The following is a 10,861-nucleotide window of genomic DNA, read 5'->3' as shown; positions in this document are numbered from 1 at the left end:
CTGCCAGCCAGGTCAAATGAAGCCAGGGCACAGTAGGGAGGGCAAAATTTAGGCTTTGAAGTTTGGGACTCCGCTAGCTGACTTCTCCCATCCCTAAATTACTGAGCCTACCTGGACCTCCCAGAATCTGAGGCCTAAGTGAGGTGAAATTAAAGGTGGTCCGGGATCCCATCCTCTCAGCATTCGGCCCCCCAATTCATTCCCAGTTAACCCCGACGTTGCCAACTTAATGAAACCTCTTGCCTCCTTCACGCATCTGCTGCCTCCAACCGATCGTTAACCCGATGGGTCTCAGGAAGTGGGCACTGCAGCCCCGGCCCGGTGCGGAGACAAGCCCGGACCCCGGACGGAGGCGGGTGGAGAAGGGGCCGGGATCAGCGCAGCCCCATCCCTGCGCCGGACCGTGCAGCCACTTGCTCGCCCAGCCCGCCCAGCCCGCCGCAGCCCTTCCCCGATCCCGTGGCCGCAGCGCTCTGACCGATTTGGCCCGGTGGCGGCGTCCGGGGCGGGGGCGGGGGGGGGCCGCGGTCCCTGGGAACGGCCCCGCCCCCGCCTGCGCGCCGCCCGCCAGGAGTCCGCGGGGAGGAGACTCCGGCGCAGAGCGGGGCCGCGAGAAGCGGGAAGGGAGCGTGGGGAGCCGCGGGGCCGGGGCCGGCCCAAGGGCGCCCTCGCCTCGGCGCTGGACGTGGGGGGCCCGGGCGGAGGCGGAGGCCGGCGGGCGCGGAGAAGTTTGGCGGCGGCGGGGCGGGCGTCCCGGGGTCGCGAGGCGGCGGCGCAGGGCCCGGGGCCATGGGGGCGGGGGCGGGCGCGGGCGGCGGGGCCGGCGCGGAGGCGGCGCGGCGCGCACCAAGTCCCCTGAGCGGCGCGGCCGCCTCGGCGCAAAGTTAGCCCTGCGCCCCGGCACGAGCCCCGCAGCGGCCGCCGGCCCCAGACCCCTCCTCGGCATGGGCGAGCACCCCAGCCCCGGCCCCGCAGTGGCCGCCTGCGCCGAGGCGGAGCGCATCGAGGAGCTGGAACCCGAGGCCGACGAGCGGCCGGCGGCGGCGCCGGAGGACGTGAGTGCCACTTCCCCCGCCCGGGCAAACTTTCTGGGGGGCGCTAGGGGGAGAGCTGCCCCCGACTCGCCCCTGCGGGGTAACTTGGAGGTTTCAAGGTGACGCGGGAGCGCCCGGGATTGGCCGGGTCCCCGCGGGCGAGAGGGGGCGGAGGGACCGGTCTCCCCTAAACGTGCGAGCGCCACCCCCTCTCGGGCTCCCGCGGCTTCCCTGCGGGAAGCAGCCGCGGTCGCTGCGCCGGGGACGCTTCGGCCGCCGGAGCCCCCTGCCCGCGGCTGGTGCAATGCCCGGGACACGGCGTTTTCCCGCAGAGGCGGACGCGTCACAGCAGTGACTCCCCTCCCCTCCCACTCGCGACCTGCTGGCTCTCTCCGCCCAGGGAAGGAGCCGGCGCCGCAGAGTCCCCGGAACTCGGCTGGCTGACCGGCCTGGCGACCCCCTTCTTCACTCCCAGTTTAGCTCCCGCCCAGCACCTGCCCTGTCGCGACACTGATTGCCATTCAAGCTGGCTGCTGCCCCTGAACCTGGCGGGAGGAGGGGGAGGAGTGCAGGCAGAGGTTTCGCTCTCAGAAAGGGGCCCTGGAGTCCCCGAATAGTCGGTTCCAACATTGGTCCCCTAGCCAGGATGGGGAGGGGCTGCCCCAGAGGGCTTCCCTGCCATCTGCTGCTCGAGTCTCCCTTTCTTGGGTCCGGGGAGCCATCGGTGGAGCTGGCGCTGGGGAGTCCTGGGGTTTCCTAAGCTTCTCCCTCGCGAGGTTAACCTGCACAGAGAGGTGGAAAACTGGCCAGACACCGGGCCCTGCCCGGTTTCTCTCTCAGGGTGGGGAAATGGAAGTGAAGCCAGGCCCCCCAGCTCCCCCGCCCCAACCTACCAAACCTAAACCGTAAAGTCTGAGTGTGTGTGTTGGGGGCGGGGCGCTTAACATCTTCCCTCCCTTGGGCTCCTGGTAGAACCTCTTGTCTTCACTACTTAAACAGCCTTGGAAGAGACTGGGTGGGTTTCAGAGCATTAGAGGAGACCCTTCCCCCCAAACTACAGGCAAAATGTTAGTGGTTGTGCTGGGGTGAGTTTTCCTGAAGAAAGGGGTCTCTGGCTCTGCAGCAGATCTGAGGGAATGGCACCTGGGCATGCATTCCCAGGCGTGGGAGTGAACGTGGGTATAAGCTTTATAGTTACTAGAAGTTATCACAGGCCCCTGGACAGTTTGGTCATCATTGAGAATCAACCTTGTTCTGCTCATCCCTCTGCCTGCCTGTCTTGGGAAGAGAGAAAAGGGACACTCCTCACCCCTCTCCCACCTGAGTTCCGTTCCTTCGCTCAGTGCAGACTCATTTGGAGAGCTCGTCCTAAGTTTTCCCTGGTCTCTTGGTGGGTCCCTAAATCTGGGGAGCATCTGGGAGGCTATATCAGAAATATTATGGGGCTGCAGAGGCTTTGGTGATAAGTATATGTTTCTTTCTCTCCTCTTCCTCCTCTCCTGCCTGGCCTCACTTTCTACCAGCACTGGAAAGTCCTGTTTGATCAGGTATGTGAGCAGTTAAATCACCCCCCTCCTTCCTTCCAGCCAACCTGAAATCAGTCTCCTTGCTTGCGTGGGCTTCCCTAGCTCTACACTCCTGAGATGGTGACGTGGGGTGGGGGTGTGGCTTAGTGCATCTCAGGCTCTGAACGACTTTGCTCTCCACCGCTCTCCAGGTTTCAGGAGGAGGTGGTGGGCTCCCCTGAGACATCCTTACTTCCCTCCCGCCTCCTCTCAACGATGCTTCATGAGAGCTGGGTTTATACTACATAGAAATTGGGCAATATGTATTGAGAGCCTGGGACGTTCTCTATATATCAGTGGGTTGCAGTCGGGGCTGGGGAGGTGGGGGAAGGGTGTAGGTCCATCATGGTAGATCCATGACCACCACGGAAGTCAAATCTCTGCCATCCTTAGAGGGTGACTCAGTATGGGCTCTTTTGAAAGCTAACTCTAATTTTGCAGCAGGAATAGGGGGATTAGGGAAAATAGTATGTGATTGATTATTTGCAATGCCTAGAGTCTAGGTGTGGGGAATGGAGTTGGGAGTGCCACCTTTGGAATCTGGAGATGGACATTTGACCTTCAGCCAGGAAATGGTTCCACCATGCAGAAGGAGAGGAGGCAAGAGATGTCCCAGTGTGGTGGCATAGTGAATGCTGCAGTCCTGGGGTGACAATGATTGTGCCATGAAGTTTGTGCAACTTTAAGAGACCAGCCTGACTGGGCCAGAGGGAATGTGTTTTGTTGGAGAGGGAGATAAAGCTGAAAAAGAAGCTCGGACCAGACTTTATCCTGTTGTAGACAGGGGAAGCCTTTAAACGTTTTTTTTTATGGGATCCGAGCCATGCTTGGGGAAGATTCTATGTGATAGCAGGATGGAAGTGAGGGGGACTTCAGGGATGAGAGACACTAGCTAGGACCCTGCTGCAGTGCATGGACATAAACACCTTGACTTGGAAGATGACAGAATGGAAAAGAAGAGGGACATGATGAGAGAGACTCAGAAGATCTTACTAGACCTGAATAGATGAGGTGAACCACTTAGAAAACTGGAGATTCTGAATCTGTGAGGAAGAGGAAGTCAGGTTTGGGGTACGGGGTGGCAAAATGACAATTTAGGTTTCAGACAAGTTTAGTTTGAGGAGCTAGCTAAATGCAGATGCCCAAGTGGGACCAAAGACTCAGAATTGCAGCTTGAAAGGCATGGCGGGCCTGGGGGAAATATAGGGGTATCATCTACGTTAACACAAGACCTGGCTATGGTTTGGGGAGGATCCAGCAGCTACCGTTCCGCTGTGGTAGTGCGTCTCTCCCTTGGCTCCTGAATGCCACCCACTCTCCCTCTGGCTCCTGTATGTACAACAGCTGCTGGCCCGATGCCCCGAGGCAGGAGAAAGCCGCTTGCTGCCACTGATACCAAGACCAGCGAGCTGCCAGCCCTTCACACCTCTTGTCAGATTTAGAATCAGAACCTAGAACATAGTGTAGCATTCGTTTTTTTCTCTGTGTCTGTCTTTCTCATTTCATTAATTTCCTTTGCTGGTCCCTGTGTGTGTGTTTACATTTTTAAATGAACTATTTGGGTTAATGGAGGAAAACTTTTAGTAGGAAGAATTTGGAACTTGAGGGAGCAGAGAGAATGTGTAGCACATAATATTAGCAGGTGGTCTACGAAATCCAGTTTCTCCCCCGGGGAGGATGTCCTCAGTGTCACCAAGACCATCCCCCTGTTTCTGAGAAGGCCCATCCAGAAGCCATTCTGGTCAGGTGAAATGAATTCTAGGAAAGGAACTTTTAAAACTTACTCTGGACAAACAACTTTTCTCACAAGTTCTACATGTCTACTCCTTATCTCTTGTGTGGCATTAGAAGCCCATTTTTGTCATCTTCCTGTTGGTGCTTTGGTTGAAGGAGAGCTGCACCAGAGCAGGGCTGGACCTCTGGCGGATATCCAATCCTTCCGTGTTTGTCCCCCGACTTTGTGAAGTCACTACTGGACTATTCCCCTGATAGGGCTAAGTGAAGAGTAGGTACGAAGCTGCACAAATGGATATACAGCTTCATAAGGACGTCAGGTTATTCAGAAAGCTGAAGCATTTTATCCTTCTTGTCTCTTCCTCTGGGCCTGTCTTAAGGTGGGATTTGGTGATGGTGAACTTGGTGCACTTAGGAAGGAATATCTGGCTGGGACTTGTCAGGAGCCTACCTACCATCTCCCACAGAGTTAGAGAGCCCTGATGGGTCAATCTGTGATGAATACAACATCTCTCAGAGTCCCTGCAAGCTGCTGTGATCCTAGAGTTCATTTCCACAGGTCAGTAGGGTGGGAGGCTGGCCCCAGTCAGTCCTCCTTCCCTCCTGGATCAAGGGGATACCAGTGGTCACCTGGTTTCAAACTGAGATCTGCTGGATACTTTTTCCAGGTGTCAGGAATTAAATTGGACCTGTCCATGCATGCTGTCTAGTTCTTCAACATGTAGAGTAGCTTTGATCCAGCATAAGGCTAATTGGGCCCCAAGAGTTAGAAGTCATGACCTTGGCCTTGTGGTCTTACATGGTCACCTCTCAACTAATTGGTCAGGATGCCTTTTCTGGGTGTTGGAGGTGAAGCAAACAGGTGACCCTGGTCCCTTGGAAGTTTACCCAGCTTTCCCCTTGGCATTCTAAGCATTTGTCTGGTCTGCTCAAGCAGGCGTGTAGCACGCCTTCCCTCCTCCCCGCTCCTCAGTCTTCTGCATAGATCCCAGAAGTTATAGCAGGCAGGAAACCTGAAGATCATTACTTCTACCCCCAGATGTCCCATGTATTTGTTTCCAATTTTAACTTCTGCTTGAGGGAATTGTCTTTTCATATCTTTGGGATCTTAATGGTTTTCCTAAATATTAGATTTTAAAGTTACCTTAAATATTAATCTTTTGTTATAATGTTGTGGTAAAATGTTTTATTTTTTTTTACAGTTGAATCTGTTGGGCTTTCCCTTCACAATTCCTTCAGTCGCTTCAGACCTGAGACAGTTTTCATCCCTTTTCAGATCTCATAAATATAAACTTTTATTTGCTACCACTACTTCTATGATTAAAAAAAGATCATCTAACCCTTTACCCAGATCTTATTTCTATCCAGTTACACCAGCATAACCTATTAAGAAATGCTTCCTTTATACATTGTTTGAGAAATGTTATCATTTGGTAAATTTTTATATGTGGTTAGGTATATTTTAGGTTTTTGATCTATTCCACTGATACTTTCAGTGTTTCTCAGGTAATGTACCTTTTAGTTATTGCTTTATATTTGTGTCATAGCTTTCCTACAGGCTCCTCTTTTTAAGGTTATGTTTTGATAGCTTCACTCTCAGTCCCTTCCTGCTCTCCAGGGATCTGTACTCCAGGACCCAAGGTCAAATAGGAGGTCAATAGCAGATATGGGACTGGAGCCCAGTTAACCCATAAAGGGCTTCTGGGGTTAGAAAACCATTTCCAGGTTCTTAAAAATGTCTTCAAGATCTGCTAATGTTGAATGAGCAAAAGGGCTTGGAGCTGAGTTCTGTTAATTCACACAACACAATTGCTTTCAAGCTCAAACAAGCAAGAGGGAAAAGGAAGAACTGATAATAACTTGATCATGTCTCGCTTTTTTCATTCCCAATGAGAACATGTATATCCTAGGCCCCAAAAAGAGACCCCAACCCTGCTAATCTCCCAGAAGGAAAGTGGACAGCTCTTGATTATCCTACCGAAATTATAAACGTTAATTATAAATGTGCGATGAACAGAACCCAGGCTGTTTAGGTGGGCTACTGGGAACAGAACCCTGGATTTAGATTCATGTATACCTGAGTTCAAGCCTTACTGACTTTTGGAACTGGGGGCAAGTGACATTAGCTCTCTGAGCCTAAATTTCCTCCTCTGTAAAATGGAGGCAATCATTTTTAACTCCAGGCGTGACTGTGGGAATTCAAAGGAAGTAGAAACTCTCTTTGCAATGTCAGATAATCAGTGGACATTCGACGACTGTCTCTTGAGTGGGAATCAGAAACCTCTGGTAAGAAGCACAGGGCCACTTCTGAAATCCAGATCCCCCACAGGGAAGGTGGCGGCCTCTCTAAACCAGCTCCTTCCCAATCCAGACTCTGGAGAGAGCCACCTCTGAGCCCAGAGGATTTTTCTGCTTGCTTTCCCCAGTGTCTCCCTGCCCAGCTCCTTTCTCTCCAGCCTGGTAGTCTTTCTTTGGCTTGACCCTGAAGCCCACCTCATTTGTACTCCTTCTGCAAGCTGGTTTAAGGGGGTTCTAGTTCCTGAGAAGAGGTTCAGATGAGACTGCCGAATGGATTAGTGAGGAGCTGCAGAGAAAACACCCACCCCAGAGACCCAGGCATTGATGGCAGCCCCTGGAACACAATTAACTGCAGAGAGGGACACAGCCCCAGGCTTGACTGCAGCCCTTGCTTGGGCTCTGTCCCTCCAGCCCCTTACCAGGGCCCTTGAGGCCGTGGACTTCTGTCCACCACAAAGCCAGCTTCCCTACCCTGCTCTTGCCCCAGTGACCCCATCACTCATGCTGAATTAATACTTTTCTTTCTGACCACTCAGAGAAATGCATTTGGTAGTGGTTGAGTAGTGGGACCAAGGAATCTGAGATCGTTTGCTGTCTGGCTGGCTGCCCGCCTGACACATAACAGGTATGCACATGTTCAAGCAAACAACAAAGTAAACTACAGCCTTGCATGACTTGTCGGGTTCAGATCTCCCCTTTAGGGACAGGCCCTTTCTGTGGGGCTGCTTCATTCACGTTGGGCCCTCTGGGGCTGCTAACACCTCAAGCACAATAGATTGATTATTAGGAGGTCGATGGAAGCATCTTCCCAAATCACTCATTTTGCAAATGAAGAACCAGAGATCAGCGACCTTCTGAGGTCACTTGGAGCAGTAGTGTCAGAGCTGGGACTAGAGCCCAGCTCTGCTCCCTCTCTGACCTGTGTTCCTACCACCAGGCCTTGCAGATTTCTGTTTGTTTACTTGGCACCCTGAGTGACTAAGGCAGTGGAGAGAACACACATCTGGCTCAAATCCCAGTTCTTTTCCTAGCTGTGTGACAATGGGCAAGCCAGGTAACTTCCTCAAGCCTCAGTTTTAGTTTTCTCATGTATAAGCTGCTTAGAATAATACCCTCCCCTCAGGGTTGCTATGAGGCCTAACAAATGCATGCGTATAGCACTTAGCATAGTATATAGTGAGCACCTGATACATATGGTTATTATGTTACTGGAATTTAAAGAAATTAAAAATAACCTCTAAGTGTTGAATCAAAGTGTCCAGCTCCCCGGTCTGGGGTTCCTTCCACCCTGCCAAGCTGGCTTCTTTAGGGCAAGAGGAGCTGGAAAACCACTTTCCCCAAAACTCCAGAGAGGAAGAGAAGTTTTTGGACAAAGGCTGCCTGAGAGTGCTGACACTCATGTGTTTGCCCTCTGCTCACTCACTGGCTGGTCTGCCTGCGTGGCAGAGGGTGAAGGATGAGAACAGGGGCCCAGAGCAGTCTATTTTGTTACAGAAATGAGTTAACGTGTATCTTGCGTTGTGAACCCCAGGTTGTAGCCTCACCTTGCGTATGCCCTGCCAGCTTTCTTGAAGAAAAGTACAGGTTTGAATCAAAATATTTCTTTGAGAGAGCGAACATTGAGTGTCTGCTATGTGCACATATGTTCTTGTCTCATTTTAAGCTCTCAAAAGCCCTGTGAGGTGAGTTGTGCTATCCCCTTTACAGAGGAGGACACTGAGGCCCAAGGGAGCGGGGCTTGCCCAAAGACACAGCAAGTGAGTACCCTTTGCAGAGGAAGGGATGTGCTTGTGCACGAGGCCTCTGGGTGGCTTCTGAACTGGCAGAGGGCCACAGGAGAGGATGGAGTTAGGTGACCCTTTGTCCTGCCCACCCTGCTCCTGATCAGAGGTTTGTATCACACTCCCTCCTTCTCCCTGGATTCTCCCAGTGCTCTTTCTTTTCTGGGGAACCACAGGGACACTTTGGTGGCTTCATGAAGAAGCAGCAGGAGGAAAGGGAAAGCATAGGCAGATGTCAGCCGTTGCCCCTGCCCATACCCACTTCCACCTCTCTCTGCCTGTGGCTCCCCTGGGATTCCTCCTGCTTTATGGCTTTAGTCCCCAGGCAGCTATGATGGCTGGACCTGGATCAGTCAGCTTGGGCATTATGTCTGCTCCTGGGGACCCAAGAGGCCTGCCTCTGAGTCACAGACCCCAGCTGTCCCCTCAGAGTCTGCTGAGGAGGCCTATGTGGGCATGCTGTACACAGAGTCTGTGTACCTCCAAGGCCTTTTGGGGTTGGGAGGGGCTCTGAAAGAGGGGAAGCAGGATATGCCAGGAGGCTGTCTGTCAGGGTGGAGAGGGACAGGGCCTGGTAGAAAGAGTAGCCCCCAGCCACTCACTGCTCACCCAATCCCAGCTTCCTGCGGTCCAGGGGAAGTTTGAGAGGTCGTCTTCTCCTCATGGCCCAGGCGTTGAGAGAGCTGGGTATGTTTCTGGAAATATGTTTATTATTCAGTGGCTCAGCCTGGATTCAGGTGAGGATGCCCAGTTCTCTGCTGAGGGAAGGGTGTTCTTGCTCCCAAATCAGTCTGCCGATCTCAGATCCTGGAGTTTAGCTGTTTGACTCAGCGGGAGGGGGAGGGCCCAGGAGCCCGGCTGGGGCTTCTGGGAGAAGCCCCTTGACAGGGATGAGCTGCCTCTCCCCAGACTCTTGCGGTGGCAGCTGAAACAACAGAAATGATATAACCAGGAATCCTAAAGTTACCTAAGCTTCACCAGCTGTCAGAGGCCTGCCTGGCCAAATCCCAGGGGAGCCCAGGGGCCCCTTGTGCTCCACCTTAGGAGACCTAAGGACAGGAGGGGTCAGGACCCGGTTTATAGGAAGCGGTCTCTCTTCTTCCCAAGGAGGCTAGATGGTGCCCAGTTCTACGCTCCAGCATTGCCTTTGGGCAAGTTGTTTATCTCTGTGTACCTCGTTACAGGGTCTGTTAAACGGGACTGATCACACTTACTCTAAGACTGGCATGAGAATAGAAGTGATAAAATACTTGTAAAACCAGTATTTCAGTCAGGGGAATAGTGTGAAGTGGTTTTCTCAATGTGGTGAATTACCATCCTCATTCGCAAGGAAGGAGAGCTGGGAGAGAAAGCTGCTACTCCCATAACCTCGCTTCCTGACCTTGGCAGCTGCAGGCCTGGACCTAATTTATGGGGCTGTAAATATCCATGAATGTGCCAGAGTTCCCTGGTGGGCTCTGGCTGTTGGGTGGGACAGTTCTGCTGAGCCATAAACTCCTGGGCAGCCTCGTTAATTCTGCTCTATTATTCGTGAGGAGCCAGCAGATGAGCCGTGGTGACACCCCCTGCCCCAAGTGGGGGGCAGCTGCCTGCACCTTCCTTTTTCCCAGCACACATGCCCTGTGGTCATGTCCCAGGGCTCATTCTGTCTCGGTGGACAGGCAGGAGACAGTGGGGCTTGGGGAGAAGACTTCCTTAGATTCCCGTTCCCAGCATTCCAGACCTGAGAGGACTTCACCAGGATGACACCCCAGGTACTGCCTTTGGGGTCCTTCAAAGTGCCCCATACCGTGTCACTGAGGTCCTGGCCCTCTCTAGATCAAAGATAAGGAGAGTGTCTTCCTGGGAGAGAGAAGGGAATTCAAATGCTGGGAGCTGGGAATAGACATGTAATTGTCCTGGAAGTGAAGTTTGTGCAGATCACACATACAGAATATGTGTGAAACAGACGTATTCCTTTCTTCTTTCTCTGCGGCTTCGGCTTCGGCTTCGCTGCTGCTGAGTACATTTGGAGCCTTGGCCGGGCTCACTAGCCTGTGGCGGGCGGGGAGAAGTGGCGCCGCTGTCCCGGGTGCTGAGCAGGCAGATCCCAGTTCCTGCGAGATTTGTTCCCTGAGAGCTCAGCTCAGCAGCCCTTTAGGCCAGTCACTGCTTCCTCAGCTTCTCTTGGGGCCCGGCATCCCCCTCAGCCCTCTCTCCGGTTGAGACCTGGATCTGGCTGACCTCTGACTTTGCTGGAGGACACCAAAGTGCCAGCTGCCTTGAGGGCCTGTGCCACTCAAGATAGAGGCAAAAGGCTGGTTCAGAACTGACACAGGGGCTGGGTATCACAAAAGGGAAAAATGACTCTACTATAGACTCATGCATTTTTCCCAAAGAGTGTTTTCATGGAGTGTTGCTGTAGGGACAAAAAAAATAGTATGATCGAAGATCCAGTAAGTTTGGGAAA

General features: G+C 53.1%; 1 protein-coding gene across 2 annotated transcripts in view; it reads left to right on the top strand.

Annotated features, from left to right (window-relative positions):
- Window positions 1-815: 815 nt before the first annotated feature.
- The window catches only part of RHBDL3 (rhomboid like 3), a 56,197-nt gene continuing 46,151 nt past the window's right edge, over window positions 816-10,861 (top strand). The window contains exons 1-2 of one of the 2 annotated variants that reach the window (XM_039886011.1): window positions 816-1,055; window positions 2,558-2,581. In XM_039886011.1, the coding sequence (XP_039741945.1) occupies window positions 945-1,055; window positions 2,558-2,581 (135 nt within the window). In that variant the 5' untranslated portion in view covers window positions 816-944. The remainder of the gene's footprint in view (window positions 1,056-2,557; window positions 2,582-10,861) is intronic. The other variant, XM_039886013.1, reaches the window with a different exon arrangement.

This window comes from Pteropus medius, unplaced genomic scaffold, assembly GCF_902729225.1.
Source record: "Pteropus medius unplaced genomic scaffold, Ma_sr-lr_union100, whole genome shotgun sequence".
NCBI lineage: Eukaryota > Metazoa > Chordata > Mammalia > Chiroptera > Pteropodidae > Pteropus > Pteropus medius.
This window is presented reverse-complemented; position numbering and strand designations above follow the sequence as displayed.